General features: G+C 42.3%; 1 protein-coding gene across 1 annotated transcript in view; it reads left to right on the top strand.

The window, feature by feature from the left end:
• Window positions 1–18,274, top strand: part of LOC126209973 (pecanex-like protein 1) — a 299,631-nt gene that overhangs the window by 177,291 nt on the left and 104,066 nt on the right. Inside the window, exon 21 of the mRNA XM_049939084.1 lies at window positions 4,473–4,886. Coding sequence (XP_049795041.1) covers window positions 4,473–4,886 — 414 coding nt within the window. The remainder of the gene's footprint in view (window positions 1–4,472; window positions 4,887–18,274) is intronic.

An 18,274-nucleotide genomic window follows, 5' to 3' on the forward strand; every position in this document is an offset into this window, starting at 1 on the left:
CAGAACTGCTATCATTAATAAACGCTCACAATGCCCATATAGTACTAGGGACAGAAAGTTGGCTGAAACCAGATGTAAACAGTAATGAAATCCTAAACTCAGATTGGAATGTATACCGCAGAGACAGGCTGGGCAGTGAAGGGGGAGGCATGTTTATAGCGATAAGAAGTGCAATAGTATTGAAGGAAATTGACGGAGATCCAAAATGTGAAATAATTTGGGTGAAGGTCACGGTTAAAGCAGGGTCAGACATGGTAATTGGACGTCTCTATAGGCCCCCTGGCTCGGCAGCTGTTGTGGCTGAGCACCTGAAGGATAGTTTGGAAAGTATTTCTAGTAGATTTCCCCACCATGTTATAGTTCTGGGTGGAGATTTTGATTTGCCGGATATAGACTGGGAGACTCAAATGTTCATAACGGGTGGCAGGGACAAAGAACCCAGTGAAATTTTTTTAAGGCTTTATCTGAAAACTACCTTGAGCAGTTAAACAGAGAACCGACTCGTGGTGATAACATATTAGACCTTCTGGTGACAAACAGACCCGAACTATTTGAAACAGTTAATGCAGAACAGGGAATCAGCGATCATAAAGCGGTTACTGCATCGATGATTTCAGCTGTAAATAGAAATATTAAAAAAGGTAGGAAGATTTTTCTGTTTAGCAAAAGTGAGAAAAGGCAGATTACAGAGTACCTGATGGCTCAACACAAAAGTTTTGTCTCAAGTACAGATAGTGTTGAGGATCAGTGGACAAAGTTCAAAACCATCGTACAATATGCGTTAGATGAGTATGTGCCAATCAAGATCGTAAGAGATGGAAAGGAGCCACCGTTGTACAACAACCGAGTTAGAAAACTGCTGCGGAAGCAAAGGGAACTTCACAGCAAACATAAACGTAGCCAAAGCCTTGCAGACAAACAAAAATTACGCGAAGCGAAATGTAGTGCGAGAAGGGCTATGCAAGAGGCGTTCAATGAATTCGAAAGTAAAGTTCTATGTACCGACTTGGCAGAAAATCCTAAGAAATTTTGGTCTTATGTCAAAGCGGTAGGTGGATCAAAACAAAATGTCCAGACACTGTGTGACCACAATGGTACTGAAACAGAGGATGACAAACTAAAGGCCGAAATAGGTTGTCGTACAGATGACAAAATGGTAGATATCGAAATAGACGACAGAGGGATAGAGAAACAATTAAAATCGCTCAAAAGAGGAAAGGCCGCTGTGCCAGATGGGATACCAGTTCGATTTTACACAGAGTAAGCGAAGGAACTTGCCCCCCTTCTTGCAGTGGTGTACCGTAGGTCTCTAGAAGAGCGTAGCATTCCAAAGGATTGGAAAAGGGCACAGGTCATCCCTGTTTTCAAGAAGGGACATTGAACAGATGTGCAGAACTATAGACCTATATCTCTAACGTCGATCAGTTGTAGAATTTTGGAACACGTATTATGTTCGAGTACAATGACTTTTCTGGAGACCAGAAATCTACTCTGTAGGAATCAGCATGGGTTTCGAAAAAGACGGTCGTGTGAAACCCAGCTCGCGCTATTCGTCCACGAGACTCAGAAGGCCATAGACACGGGTTCACAGGTAGATGCTGTGTTTCTTGACTTCCGCAAGGTGTTCGATACAGTTCCCCACAGTCGTTTAATGAACAAAGTAAGAGCATATGGACTATCAGACCAATTGTGTGATTGGATTGAAGAGTTCCTAGATAACAGAATGCAGCATGTCATTCTCAATGGAGAGAAGTCTTCCGAAGTAAGAGTGATTTCAGGTGTGCCGCAGGGGAGTGTCGTAGGATCGTTGCTATTCACAATATACATAAATGACCTTGTGGATGACATCGGAAGATCACTGAGGCTTTTTGCGGATGATGCTGTGGTATATCGAGAGTTTGTAACAATGGAAAATTGTACTGAAATGCAGGAGGATCTGCAGTGAATTGACGCATGGTGCAGGGAATGGCAATTGAATCTCAATGTAGACAAGTGTAATGTGCTGCGAATACATAGAAAGATAGATCCCTTATCATTTAGCTACAAAATAGCAGGTCAGCAACTGGAAGCAGTTAATTCCATAAATTATCTGGGAGTACGCATTATGAGTGATTTAAAATTGAATGATCATATAAAGTTGATCGTTGGTAAAGCAGATGCCAGACTGAGATTCATTGGAAGAATCCTAAGGAAATGCAATCCAAAAACAAAGGGAGTAGGTTACAGTAAGCTTGTTCGCCCACTGCTTGAATACTGCTCAGCAGTGTGGGATCCGTACCAGATAGGGTTGATAGAAGAGATAGAGAAGATCCAACGGAGAGCAGCGCGCTTCGTTACAGGATCATTTAGTAATCGCGAAAGCGTTACGGAGATGATAGATAATCTCCAGTGGAAGACTGCAAGAGAGACGCTCAGTAGCTCGGTACGGGCTTTTGTTGAAGTTTCGAGAACATGCCTGCACCGAGGAGTCAAGCAGTATATTGCTCCCTCCTACGTATATCTCGCGAAGAGACCATGAGGATAAAATCAGAGAGATTAGAGCCCACACAGAAGCATACCGACAGTCCTTCTTTCCACGAACAATACGATACTGGAATAGAAGGGAGAATTGATAGAGGTACTCAAGGTCCCTCCACCACACACCTTCAGGTGGCTTGCAGAGTATGGATGTAGATGTAGACATACACATACACCCAAATGCACACTACTGTGGCAAAGGCAAGACTGATTATTGATACTCAGTTATTGAAAGCAGTAGCATGAACTGATGGAAGAAGCAAGGGGCGGGGAAGGATGCAAGAGGGGTAGCACGAACGGGGCAGGGCTCTGGACAGATAAACCCGTGGTCGCACAGCAAAACGAAAATAGCATGGAGGGTACAGCTAAAAGAGTTGTAAGGAGAGCGAGGGGGGTAAACTGAAGGGGAAAAAGGATAGCAGTGGAGGGAAGGAAAGGTGCAGATGAAGAGTGAGAAGGGGAAGGAAGAGAGAAGGGTAGACTGCCTTACAGCTTGGCTATTTGTGGATGCAGCATCTGCAGTGAAAAGTAGAAGTTGTTGAAATATAGTGATAACCTTACCAGAGTTTTACCGGCAGACAGTATCCTATCCAGCTGATCTGTAAACAGATTTTCCATGCCAAATGCTCTTCTGACACCAACAAAACTGTTAACCAGCAATTGACCAGCACTGAGCTGCGCAAATGGGAATTGTCTGTCCAACACACCCAGTGCTCTCGCAATCCCCCTGGCCTAAACCTCCACTAACCTGTTTCCACTCCCCCACCATTCCTTTTACCTTCTCTCTTCTGTCCACACCACTCCGTCTCTGCCGAGATTGTACACTGCCTTCTCCCACCACTCCTGCCCCCTCCCTCCATGCAGGCATTCTCTCCCTCTCCCATCTCCCCTCCCCCCAACTCACCTACCTCTACCCCTTCTCAACATCCCTTCTATCTCTCTCTCCACCCATCCTTTCTCTCCTTTTCCCCCTTCCCCTCTTTCCCTTCAGCTTACCCCCTCTCCCTCTGCCTACATTACTTTTTGCTGTACCCTCTGTACTCTTTTCATCTTGTTGTGCAGCTGCAGAGCCATCTGTCCAAAGACCATCCTCTTTCCTGCTACCCCCTTCTTGCACCCTTCCCTACTCGCTTCCCACCTCAATCAGCTCAGGTAACTGATTTCAGTGATTAAATATCAATAATTTGTCTTGCAGTGGCCATGGGAGTGTGCATTTGGGTGCCTGTAGGGTTGGTTTTGTGTGTGTGTGTGTGTGTGTGTGTGTGAATAGAATTGGTTTAGCTCTTTTACAGTAATGCTGCTGCTGCATTAGTTATTATATACCTTATTTTTACCATTAATTTTTTTGTGGCAAAACAGCATGAGTATTACCAAATTTTAAATATGTTACATTGCTCTCATTTTCTCATATATTGTATATTATTTAGTATATAGCACGGTTTTTAACAGTTGCACAAGTGATGTCAGTTATTTAACATGGATTGGAATATGAAATTAATTTTGTCTTTTATATTAATGTTACAAATTATGTTGAATTTAGTATTTACTTCATGTAAACAATGGACTGCTTGTGATGTCTGTATTATCAGCAGAATTTTTTGGCAAAACCATAACACAATGCAAAGACTGAAGAGATAAATTAAAAATATTAAGTAAACCTGTATTAAGTTGTGTATTAGTTTTGTGTATCGGGTATTACAATACTATGTTATATTTGTAGTTACATTACAGTTTGTTTGCGTTAAATATTTTTATATTGCCACGTGTTGTCTGACATCGAGGTCATACCTCGAAACACATTACAGTGTGAAACAGAAATACCTGGTTATAATCCAGTTCTCATTTGTCCCAGAGAACTAGTTGGGAGGAGGGGGGGGGGGTGTTGTGTCCTAAGGAATAAATATTTGTGTCAGTGGTCATAGGAAAGTTGTCTAAAGCTGTGCCACATATTGCAGGTGACGACATTTGCCATGTATCTGCTGGAGCAGCTGGACATGCACGTGTTTGGTGGAAACGCATGTACCAGCCTCGGTGCGGCCGCGTACTGCGTGCTGCGCTCGGTTGTCGGCGTGGCGGTGCCTGCCGGCTTCGCGTACGGCGCCCTGACAGAGGAGGCGGGTGCACGCCACATGCTGTTCTCCATCTTCTGCGGCCTGCTGGTGGCTGTCGCATACCACCTCTCGCGCCAGGCGTCGGACCCTGCCCCACTGTGGGTAGTGGTGGAGAGTGCGCTGTGGCCACCGGCAGACCTGATCCCGGGGGGTGGGGATGCCCTGCCGTCGTCACGGCAGGCTCACGGCAGTAGCGTGCGGAACCGCAGCAGGAAGCACAAACACCGCGGCACTGGCGACAGTACCCGGAAAAAGAAGGTATATCTGTCTGACGTAAGAATTTTGGGTATGTCCTACTTCCACTGTGATGGGGGAAACACTGAAGCTACCTTACTAATTACTACCAATTTTTAGCTGATGATGTCCAAGCAGTGTGCTTGGGTGGGGTGACTGATCTCTTGACACTGCAGTTTTGGCCCAGGTGGGCCTCTGTCTGCCTGTGGTGGGTGTGTTGGCCTGACCCCACTTTTTAATTTATTTATCCTTCTACATACATCATTGTTTTAATCTGAAGCTGTTTCTTTATTTACTCCTATAATTATAATGATCTGACTGTCTTGCCACTATTTTGTAATAGTCGAGGGCCGATGAGTTGAGTGCAGGTGGTGTGCCTGTCACTATTTGGCATGTTCCAGAAGGCCTTCATCTGTTTGTGGCTGGTATATTTCCCTCACTTTCTGGTACATTCCCTTCCTTTCTAGCTGGCTTTATCCTTTCCCTTTACTTCTTCAATTGCAGACTATAGTACTAATGCTTGTTTTTGGCTGACCTCATGTATTTTGGAGCAACTTTACTGACTTGACACTCTGTAGACCTGGTAGACTGTTCCCTTAACCTCATCAATCCAGTCTACTGAATCAGTTTCTCCACTAGTGCTATTCCCACATATCCCTTGGAAGAACATTTGTTCGCAGTGTTTGGAAACTAGATGAAAATGCCAGTGACAGTGAAACTTTGAGTTAGGTTAGGAGGCACACTTGGATTGCCTAATGGTTAAGAAGACTGCTAGCAAAAAGCAGATAATGTGGATTTGCCAGTGTGGCACAAATTTTCATTTATCACTACAGTTTCATTCTATCTGATGTACTTTTTAAGTTTAGGATAAGGTATTTCCACGCAACATCAAAATTGCACCTAGTGGGTGAGATAACAACTTTATTTTTCCTGTGATCATGTGTTTCTTACCACATTACGTGCTATTGTCAGTGGGTTTTTAATTAAATTTATTGTGTGAAAATTATCAAAATATAACTAGTTTTAAAAGTCTTCATTCAGTTATTCTTGGCTATTAAAATTTCAAAACCATGATGACAGCATACAAAAAGCAAGAAATTGACACGAAGTTCACCATAGGTTCAGATATACAAATGATTAGTATTGCACTGCATCCACAGAAAGTACTTAGCAGTAATGTAATCTACATTTTGTATTTAACGAACAACTTCACAGCTGGTTTCTTATTAAAAATCACATTTGAATTTGATCTATTTGTGAGAAGATCATGTTCAGCCAAGTGTAAAAAAGAGAAAGAATTAGGCAGCGGGAGGATTGCACCTCACTAAGACTGTGGCTTATTGTTCAGCAATATTGCTGCTTTACATCTATGTTACTAAAGTGCTACCCCAGAATCCGGATCCAGTACCAGTTGCAATGTATGGGCAATGAACAATGAAAATTCAATTTTCTCATAATTATTGGTCCAGTTTAAAAATTTAAAATGTATCATTAAGACATATAATCTTCTGTTAAAAGTTTATACAAAGAGACAAGTATTAGTTAGAAAAGTTGTTTGTCTTGAGGCAGCATAACTGATTACGTGCAAATACACTCCATGCTACTCTATCCTGTGCAAGCTTCTTCATCTCTCAGTACCTACTGCAACCTACATCCTTCTGAATCTGTTTAGTGTATTGGTCTCCCTCTACGATTTTTACCCTCCACACTGCCCTCCAATACTAAATTGGTGGTCCCTTGATGCCTCAGAATATGCCCTACCAACTGATCCATTCTTCTAGTTAAGTTGTGCCACAAATTTCTCTTCTCTAATTCTATTCAGTATCTCCTCATTAGTTATGTGATCTACCCATCTAATCTTCAGCATTCTTCTGTAGCACTACATTTCGAAAGCTTCTATTCTCTTCTTGTCCAAACTATTTATCGTCCACATTTCACTTCCATACAAGGCTACACTCCATACAAATACTTTCAGAAATACTGACATCTAAATCTACACTCGATGTTAACAAATTTCTATTCTTCAGAAACACTTTCCTTGCCATTGCCTGTCTACGTTTTATATCCTCTCTACTTCGACCATCATCGGTTATTTTGCTCCCCAAATAGCAAAACTCTTTTACTACTTTAAGTGTCTCATTTCCTAATCTAATTCCCACAGCATCACCCAATTTAATTCGACTACATTCCATTATCCTCGTTTTGGGGTTTTGTTGATGTTCATCTTATATCCTCCTTTCAAGACACTGTCCATTCCGTTGAGCTGCTCTTCCAGGTCCTTTGCTGCTTGCTCAATATGCAGATTGAATAACATCGGGGATAGGCTACAACCCTGTCTCACTCCCTTCCCAACCACTGCTTCCCTTTCATGCCCCTCGACTCTTATAACTGCCATCTGGTTTCTGTACAAATTGTAAATAGCCTTTCGCTCCCTGTATTTTACCCCTGCCACCTTCAGAATTTGAAAAAGAGTATTCTAGTCAACATTGTCAAAAGCTTTCTCTAAGTCTACAAATGCTAGAAACGTAGGTTTGCCTTTCCTTAATCTATTTTCTAAGATAAGTCGTAGGGTCAGTATTGCCTCACGTGTTCCAACATTTCTACAGAATCCAAACTGATCTTCCTTGAGGTCGGCTTCTACCAGTTTTTCCATTTGTCTGTAAAGAATTCGTGTTAGTATTTTGCAGCCGTGGCTTATTAAACTGATAGTTCGGTAATTTTCACATGTGTCAACACCTGCTTTCTTTGGATTGGAATTATTATATTCTTCTTGAAGTCTGAGGGTATTTTGCCTGTCTCATACATCTTGCTCACTAGATGATAGAGTTTTGTTAGGCCTGGCTCTCCCAAGGCTGTCAGTAGTTCTAGTGAAATCTTGTCTACTCCCGGGGCCTTGTTTCGGGTTAGGTCTTTCAGTGCTCTGTCAGATTCTTCACATAGTATCATATCTTCTATTTCATCTTCATCTACATTCTCTTCCATTTCTATAATATTGTGCTCAAGAACATCATCCTTGTATAGACCCTCTATAAATTCCTTCCAACTTTCAACTTTCCCTTATTTTGCTTAGAACTGGGTTTCCATCTGAGCTGTTGATTTTCATGCATGTGGTTCTCTTTTCTCCAAAGGTCTCTTAATTTTCCTGTAGGCAGTATCTAACTTAACCCTAGTGATATGTGTCTATACTTCCTTACATTTGTCCTCTAGCCATCCCTGCTTAGCCGTTTTGCACTTCCTGTTGATCTCATTTTTGAGATGTTTGTATTCCATTTTGCCTGCTTCATTTACTGCATTTTTATATTATCTCCTTTCATCAATTAAATTAAATATCTCTTCTGTTACCCATGGATTTCTACTAGCCCTCGTCTGTTTACCTACTTGATCCTCTGCTGCCTTCACTATTTCATCCCTCAAAGCTACCCATTCTTCTTCTACTGTATTTCTTTCCCCCATTCCTGTCAGTTGTTCCCTTATGCTCTCCCTGAAACTCTGTACAATCTATGGTTCTTTCAGTTTATCCAGGTCCCTTAAATTCCCAACTTTTTGTAGTTTCTTCAGTTTTAATCTACAGCTCATAACCAATAGATTGTGGTCAGAGTCCACATCTGCCCCTGGAAATGTCTTACAATTTAAAACCTGGTTCCTCAATCTCTGTCTTACCATTATATAATCTATATGAAACCTTCTAGTATCTCCAGGGTTCTTCCTTGTATACAACCTTCTTTAATGATTCTTGAACCAAGTGTTAGCTATGATTAAGTTATGCTCTGTGCAAATCTCTACCAGGCGGCTTCCTCTTTCATTTCTTAGCCCCAATGCATATTCACCTACTCGTTTCCTTCTCTTCCTTTTCCTACTGTCGAATTCCAGTCACCCATGACTATTAAATTTTCGTCTCCCTTCACTACCTGAATAATTTCTTTTATCTCATCATACTTTTCATCAATTTCTTCATCATTTGCAGAGCTAGTTGGCATATAAACTTGTACTACTGTAGTAGGCGTGGGCTTCGTGTCTACCTTGGCCACAATAATGTTCAGTATGCTGTTTGTAGTAGCTTACCCATACTCCTATTTTTTTTTATTCATTATTAAACCTACTCCTGCATTACCCCTATTTGATTTTGTATTTATAATCCTGTATTCACCTGACCAAAAGTCTTGTTCCTCCTGCCACCGAACTTCACTAATTCCCACTAGATCTAACTTTAACCTATCCATTTCCCTTTTTAAATTTTCTAACCTACCTGCCCCATTAAGGGATCTGACATTCCACGCTCCGATCCGTAGAATGCCAGTTTTCTTTCTCCTGATAACGACGTCCTCTTGAGTAGTCCCTGCCTGGAGATCTGAATGGGGGACTATTTTGCCTCCAGAATATTTTACCCAAGAGGACGCCATCATCATTTAATCATACAGTAAAGCTACATGCCCTCTCGAAAATTAATGGCTGTAGTTTCCCCTTGCTTTCCACCGTTTGCAGTACCAGCACAGCAAGGCTGTTTTGGTTTGTGTTATAAGGTCAGATCAGTCAATCATCCAGACTGTTGCCCCTGCAACTACTGAAAAGGCTGCTGCCCCTCTCCAGGAACTACACGTTTGTCTAGCCTCTTAACAGATACCCCTCCTTTGTGGTTGCACCTACGGTACGGCTATCTGTATCGCTGAGGCACGCAAGCCTCCCCACCAACGGCAAGGTCCATGGTTCATGGGGGGTATATCACTGAATGTACCTGCAAAATTGTGTAATTGTACAAAACACAGTTAAGGAAATATGATGCCATAAACATTTAGATGTGTGAAAAACTAGCTTTTGCTTAAAATGGTTCCAAAATTACCCAGTTTGTGTTAGTCTAGTGTTTCTTAATGAGAGCACTTAATGAGTTCGAAGCAACTTTTGGCATAATTTCAGACTTTTCCTAAACTTTTTCACGTTTTCATCCTTAAAGAAAGACATTTAACACAGTACCTCAGTTGTAAAGTAATCAGATGTTTGAAGCTGTTTTTTACATGGGAGTTAGATTCTTTAAAGAATTGGGGGTTTACTGGTTAGTCAGTAAACCACAGCTGTAATACGAGTATGAAGTTAGTAGGTTCAAGATGGCCACACTCAGCACCATGCAGGAAATCAACTGCGTCACTCATATTAAATGTGTGAGGACATACATATTGTTCAGGACTGAGCAGGATTGCACGCCTCATAACGTCCCTCGAGTCAGTAAAGGGACTCATTTGCTGCAAGACAAGTAATCACGGAAAGAGTGCAATGACATACGGAGAACATGGATGGTCTATGTGGCGGCGGCAGTTGTGGCTTCTCTTGATGCAGCAGCAGAGTAAGTGCACTGGCAGTATTGTGCCTGACGATGACAACACCACCCACTCACTAGAGGAGTAACACGTTATCTGAGTCTGTGTAGAGCCTCAGGGTGGGTGTATCTTTGTGTGGATGCTTTGAGGAAAATGAGTGTGATCAGATTTCATTCCTCATTGTCATACTAGCCCAGCAGCTTGTGTCAGGTACACAAGACGATCACTTCTCGTTCACATTGCTGGTAATTCTGACAGGAGTCGTAACTTTTTCTACGTATTATGGCCAGTGGCTGTGCCTTACCTTTGGTGTCTCCTTGACATCTTTCAACTAGGTAGCATGGGACCACATGTTACCTGTCCTGTCTTGACCTTCCTCAGTACTGAGCGATTTTGACTTTCGGTCTGGCTGTATGTAACAAAACTTAATTATTAACAATGTAAAGAAAGACAGATTGCTACTTACCATAAAGAAGACACATCAAGTTGCAGACAGGCACAATTAAGACACTTACATATAGCTTTCAGCTTTAGTTTTTGTTATTAGCATCAGTTGTTGAATGTCTACGTCATAGTTTTAGTACAATTTTTTTGATGTGCTTCCTGTACCTGTGTTATGTAAGTTATGACATAAATAAATCATTTATTCATTTATTTAACCAGATGTGACTGGGACCATCAGGCCCCCTTTCATTTTGGGCCAGGCTTTCACACAAATGGTACCTTTTTTACATCACATTTACCTAAGAAATAGCAACATTAATACAACAAATAGTATTAAAATGATTAGAGTAACTATAGTGACAAGTGAGTTACCAATACTGGCTATGAACTAGTCAGTTAGTACTGGCAGTAATTGTACTACTACTGCTGCTGCTGCTGCCACTAATAGTAATGATGATGATACTGATGATGATGATGATAATAATAATGCAATAATGATAGTTACAGGTATAAAAAGAATTTATAGTTGTACAAAGTAGCTGTTTTGTGATTCAATTCACAATTCTGCTCCACACGTTTTTTGCTTGGATAATAAAAATGGCGTTTTATTTTATCTTTTTCAGAACTGCACAGTTTCAGCTGTGTAGACATTCTCAAGTGTATGGTGAAACCTATTAAATGGAGATAAAAGTATGAGCCCAGATAGTTCAGTCAGTAGAGCATTAGGCTTTGAATGTAAGGGGCGAATATTTTAATACTTCCATAGTGGCTCATTTTGTAACAATGGGCATCTCTGGGACCTAATAGGCGGATACGTCACAGAAATGGTGAATGAAATCTTAAATGGGACAGCAGTACCAGCCTCCTTTCTCGAAGGAGAAGTAATCCTCTCAAAAAATCAGGCAGCGAAACACATCAAGGAGTTCAGACCCATCAAGGAGTTCAGGCCCATACACTGTTGAATGCAGACTACAAGATTACCGTGAAATGCCTTGCAAATAATATCAAGACAGCATTAACAAAGATGATTAGTCAATGGCAAACGTGAGCAGTGCTCAGCAGAAGCATATTTGATGCCGCCTGCGCATACGCATACAAAGACATGATTGTGCACGCCACCACCAACAGAACGACTGCAGTAATAATCTCTGTTAACTTTCACAATGCTTTCGACTGCATCAGCCACTGATACCTCCTGCAAATGTTGACGAAAGGCCGGTATTACACTATCAAATTTCTTTGTCAAAGATTTGATCAAAGATGTGATCCAATATTCCGTCCAATATATTTGACAAAGATCTTTGACGTAGCGCTACAAGGGGTATTACACTGTCATCAAATTTTTCGTCAAAGTTCAAGATGGCTGACAACAACTTGTTATTAACCGCAGCAGTTCTACGTACTCCAATTGCATTGTGTGCACATGCGGAAAAGAAGTGGGGGAAAAAAATGGAACCATACATACGAGGTTGACAGTCTTAAAAGTCCTGGGATTACAACTTGATAATAAATTCAGTTGGGAGGAGCACACCACAGAACTGCAGAAACGCCTTAACAAATCTGTATTTGCAATTCGAGTGTTAGCAGACATAGGCAACATAAAAATGAAAAAGCTTGCATACTTTCATTCCATAATGTCATATGGGATAATATTTTGGGGTAAATCTTGAAGTCAAACAAAAGTTTTCAAGGTCCAAAAGCGTGTAATACGTATTATTTGTGGAGTAAATTCACGGAACTCCTGCAGAAACCTCTTCAAAGAACTGGGTATACTAACTACTGCCTCTCAGTATATTTACTTCTTAATAAAATTTGTCGTAAATAATATATCTCTTTTTCCAACAAACAACTCAGTTCATACATACAATACCAGGAACAAAAATGATCTGCACAAGGACTTAAAAGCACTTACTTTAGTTCAAAAAGGGGTCCACTACTCAGGAACACTCATCTTCAATAATTTGCCAGGAAACATAAAAAATTTAGTTAGAAATAAAGGTCAGTTTATCAGTTTAAAAGGAGCCTGAAAGACTTACTACTGGCCAACTCCTTCTACTGCATTGGCGAAATTTTTAATAGAAACAAATGATGTATTTATTCATACTATTAGTATTTTTATTTCAGCTTAAAAAAAATCGACATCTTCCACATCCACGAGGATCTCCTCAGCACGGATCTATGGAACGAAAAACTAATGTAATCTGGGTGAAGCCGTGGGTTTTACGACGACACGATAAAAGAGTTCAACAAAACTTGTTACGTGAGCTTACAGTGGAAGACGTCAAGTCGTACATCAATTACTTAAGAATGGATGAGCATATATTTCTGTATGTGCTCAATGAAGTGTATCCTCATATCACAAAGCACAATTTTCACTTAAGAACTGCTACATCTTCAGAAGACAGGCTCACTATAACACTCCGATTCCTTGCTACAGGAGAGGGTTATGTTAGGTTAGGTCTCCAATCTTCTTAATCTATTTTTGTATTCAGGGTGCCTCACGTTGTGAAGCGCCTCATTAGCTTCAGACATCTCTATTAATTCTGTAGTTGTCGGCACACACCAATTGTATTTACCGGCAATGGTTATAAAAACACTACAGACGACAGAACACTGCAGCGATGCTAGCGCTCCGCGTGGTAACATATCGCATTGCAGTGAACAGAAGACAAGCGATTTCTTTGATCAAATATACGGCCTCGGCCTAGATTTGATCAAATATTGGACGACATTTGTCAAAGATCCCTATTACACTATCAAATATCTTTGACAAAGATATTGGACAAAGAAATTTGATAGTGTAATACCGGCCAAACTCGGATTTGGACAAAAATTTACCCTTATTATAAGAAACTTTCTAATGAATGCCACATCAGTAATAACCATGAATGGATGGACAACAAAAAGAATCAAACTAGGGAAGTCTGTAAGACAAGGCTGCCCATTGTCCATGGTGCTTTTCGCGGCAGCACTTGACCCAATGCAATGGAAACTGGCTGCCAGCCTAAATGGATACCAAATCGGAGCACAGCAGGTCACATGCATGGCCTATGCCAACGATGTGGGAATTTTTGTCAAAAACATGCAGGACATAGACGAAAATAGAAAGCATCGGGAGCAAGATTGAATTCCAGGAAAACTGTGCTGCTCCCAATTGGCAGTGGGAGTCTGACAACCAACAGGCAGTGGTATCGAATAACCGATACTCGTAAAACGCTAGGCATACAAGTACAGAATTGCCCACCAAAGATGTCTGCACAAAACTGGCGAACAACCCTACCTACAATACGAGGGCTCGCCAGGACTGACTCGAACAGAAATCTAACATTGGGACAAAGAGTCAAACTCATCAACACAATGATCCTGTCGAAAGCCTGGTAACACAATGGTCCTGTCGAAAGCCTGGTACGTGGCACAGATACTGTGTGCATCAACATAGACTGCACGAGCGATACTAGGGGCTCCCTGCTCCCTGCTGTGGAGGTGGCATATATTCAAAGTATCACAGGTGATGTGGTCACTGAGTAAGGAGGGCGGAGGGCTGTGTTTGGAAGATGTAAAGACAAAGTGTGCAGCGTTGTTGCTCCAAATGGAGAACAAGAATGGAGACAGCATCACAACCTGCCTAATAAATACCTACAGGCCACGATCAGAGGAAGCGCCAGCAGACACCAGGCACATCCCTTTCAAGATGCGACACATCAGGCAACTGATACTCGGCAAGAGCTATGCACTCCCCACCGTGGCAAACCCACAACTAAGGATGGGAAACACATCTATGACGCACTAAGAGGACAAATGTGCAAAACAAGGATTGAGACAATTTTTCCAGACCACGAATGGCCAGTCGTCTGGAAAAACATCTCAAAATGAGCAGTACAGGAGAACGCCAGATCTACGTGGTACAAGGTAGTGCACAACACCGTACTGACTAATGAGAGGCTGGCCTGAATCCATATAAAAGAATTGCCCAACTGTGAAATTTATAATGAAAAAGATACCACAGACCACCAATTCCTATGCAGGGCAATATGTGGGTGACAAGCAAAAGAATGATAGCCCACATAAACAGGAGCGACCCAAGCAACAGTCAAATCACGGCACTCGCCCTCCCTGATGAAAAACCGTCCCCAAGACTGAAACGCATGGCCACGATGTGGATACTCACCGTGACTGCACATGCAGTCATTAAAAATGATCAGACAGTGTGCAGTTCATTATGGACTTGTGGGGGAAGAATACAAGAAGGCAAAACTACACACCAAATACTGTGAGACCCTCCACAGTCTCCTGGAGATCCCGCTGACCGCCGAACTACAGGGACGCCCTGTCTGCCGCCACGTGACGTGACCGCCTCTACCCTCACAACCTCCCAAGCCATCGCTACCGCTGCCAACACCCTCCCACACCTCTCAAGCATAAACAGGGATACGTGTGTCCCAAAGTGAAAAGAGGTGACAGTGAAAAGTGCTCTTTTTTCTCTCTTCCTTTAAAGTTTCTGACATGGGAAGGTCTCCCAACAGTTCCGTCACAACCCTTGTTTTCAATGTATTTTATCAGTCAATAGGAGTGCCAAACAGTGAGTACATCAACATCATTACAGTTTAACAGTGAAACCAAATAGTGTTACATGGTCAAATATGCCATTTCCTCCACCACAAATAGCCTCATCACTCTCCTTTCAGTCCCCTTGACTCATCAACCAACATCCTTATCTAATCAATTTGACATGGGAGCTGTCCACTGCTTCCTGGTGTGTTGTTCCTCATTCGATCTGACTAAATCCACCATGGTTTGTTTCATGGCCCATTGTAAGGTGTTTTCTCTTTTACTTCCCAACGCTTAGACAAAAATAAGTAAACAGTTAACATAAAACATGATTTTAAATGCTGAAACATTTATTTACTTACACAAACCAGGAAATATCCTGCATCCATGTGCTATCAACCCTATAATATCACCTACCCACTTTCCGGTGTAAAACATGTCCAACCTGCCAGCGCTTTCGTATGGTAAGTCACATCATTCCAGAATGAGATTTTCACTCTGCAGCGGAGTGTGCGCTGATATGAAACTTACTGGCAGATTAAAACTGTGTGCCCGACCGAGACTCAAACTCGGTCCCGAGTTCGAGTCTCGGTCGGGCACACAGTTTTAATCTGCCAGGAAGTTTCAAGTCACATCATCTTTGTTATATGTTTGTGTTTGTTTGTGTGTCTGTCGACCTGCCAGCACTTTCATTTGGTAAGTCACATCATCTTTGATATAAGATGATGTGACTTACCAAATGAAAGTGCTGGCAGGTCGACAGACACACAAACAAACACAAACATACACACAAAATTCAAGCTTTCGCAACAAACTGTTGCCTCATCAGGAAAGAGGGAAGGAGAGGGAAAGACGAAAGGATGTGGGTTTTAAGGGAGAGGGTAAGGAGTCATTCCAATCCCGGGAGCGGAAAGACTTGCCTTAGGGGGAAAAAAGGACGGGTATACACTCGCGCACACACACACATATCCATCCACACACATATACAGACACAAGCAGACATATATATATATATATATATATATATATATATATATATATATAGGGAAACATTCCACGTAGGAAAAATATATATATATATATAGGGAAACATTCCACGTAGGAAAAATATATCTAAAAACAAAGATGATGTGACTTACCAAATGAAAGTGCTGGCAGGTCGACAGACACACAAACAAACACAAACATACACACAAAATTAATATATGTATATGTATATTTTGTGTGTATGTTTGTGTTTGTTGGTATGTTTGTGTTTGTTTGTGTGTCTGTCGACCTGCCAGCACTTTCATTTGGTAAGTCACATCATCTTTGTTTTTATATTTGCGATGGAGCACTTCCTTTCACGCCGATCGCCTGCCACCCTACCTAAAACCTCTTTCCTCATTACCTTAGCCAGCTTCATCCTGACCCACAACTTCTTCACTTTTGAAGGCCAGACATACCAACAATTAAAGGGAACAGCCATGGGTACCAGGATGGCCCCTTCGTACGCCAACCTATTCATGGGTCGCTTAGAGGAAGCCTTCTTGGTTACCCAGGCCTGCCAACCCAAAGTTTGGTACAGATTTATTGATGACATCTTCATGATCTGGACTCACAGTGAAGAAGAACTCCAGAATTTCCTCTCCAACCTCAACTCCTTTGGTTCCATCAGATTCACCTGGTCCTACTCCAAATCCCATGCCACTTTCCTTGATGTTGACCTCCACCTGTCCAATGGCCAGCTTCACACGTCCGTCCACATCAAATCCACCAACAAGCAACAGTACCTCCATTACGACAGCTGCCACCCATTCCACATCAAACGGTCCCTTCCCTACAGCCTAGGTCTTCGTGGCAAACGAATCTGTTCCAGTCCGGAATCCCTGAAGCATTACACCAACAACCTGACAACAGCTTTCGCATCCCGCAACTACCCTCCCGACCTGGTAGAGAAACAAATAACCAGAGCCACTTCCTCATCCTCTCAAACCCGGAACCTCCCACAGAAGAACCACAAAAGTGCCCCACTTGTGACAGGATACTTTCCGGGACTGGATCAGATTCTGAATGTGGCTCTCCAGCAGGGATACGACTTCATCAAATCCTGCCCTGAAATGAGATCCATCCTTCATGAAATCCTCCCCACTCCACCAAGAGTGTCTTTCCGCCGTCCACCTAACCTTCGTAACCTGTTAGTTCATCCCTATGAAATCCCCAAACCACCTTCCCTACCCTCTGGCTCCTATCCTTGTAACCGCCCCCCGGTGTAAAACCTGTCCCATGCACCCTCCCACCACCACCTACTCCAGTCCCGTAACCCGGAAGGTGTACACGATCAAAGGCAGAGCCACGTGTGAAAGCACCCACGTGATCTACCAACTGACCTGCCTACACTGTGACACATTCTATGTGGGAATGACCAGCAACAAACTGTCCATTTGCATGAATGGACACAGGCAGACAGTGTTTGTTGGTAATGAGGATCATCCTGTGGCTAAACACGCCTTGGTGCACGGCCAGCACATCTTGGCACAGTGTTACACCGTCCGAGTTATCTGGATACTTCCCACTAACACCAACCTATCCGAACTCTGGAGATGGGAACTTGCTCTTCAATATATCCTCTCTTCCCGTTATCCACCAGGCCTCAATCTCCCCTAATTTCAAGTTGCCGCCACTCACACCTCACCTGTCATTCAACAACATCTTTGCCTCTGCACTTCTGCCTCGACTGACATCTCTGCCCAAACCCTTTGTCTTTAAATATGTCTGCTTGTGTCTGTATATGTGTGGATGGATATGTGTGTGTGTGCGAGTGTATACCCGTCCTTTTTCCCCCCTACGGTAAGTCTTTCTGCTCCCAGGATTGGAATGACTCCTTACCCTCTCCCGTAAAACCCACATCCTTTCGTCTTTCCCTCTCCTTCCCTCTTTCCTGGTGAGGCAACAGTTTGTTGCGAAAGCTTGAATTTTGTGTGTGTGTTTGTGTTTGTTTGTGTGTCTGTCGACCTGCCAGCACTTTCATTTGGTAAGTCACATCATCTTTGTTAAGATGATGAGACTTACCGAACGAAAGCACTGGCAGGTCGATAGACACACAAACAAACACAAACACACACACAAAAT

This window comes from Schistocerca nitens, chromosome 10, assembly GCF_023898315.1.
Source record: "Schistocerca nitens isolate TAMUIC-IGC-003100 chromosome 10, iqSchNite1.1, whole genome shotgun sequence".
NCBI classification, from domain to species: domain Eukaryota; kingdom Metazoa; phylum Arthropoda; class Insecta; order Orthoptera; family Acrididae; genus Schistocerca; species Schistocerca nitens.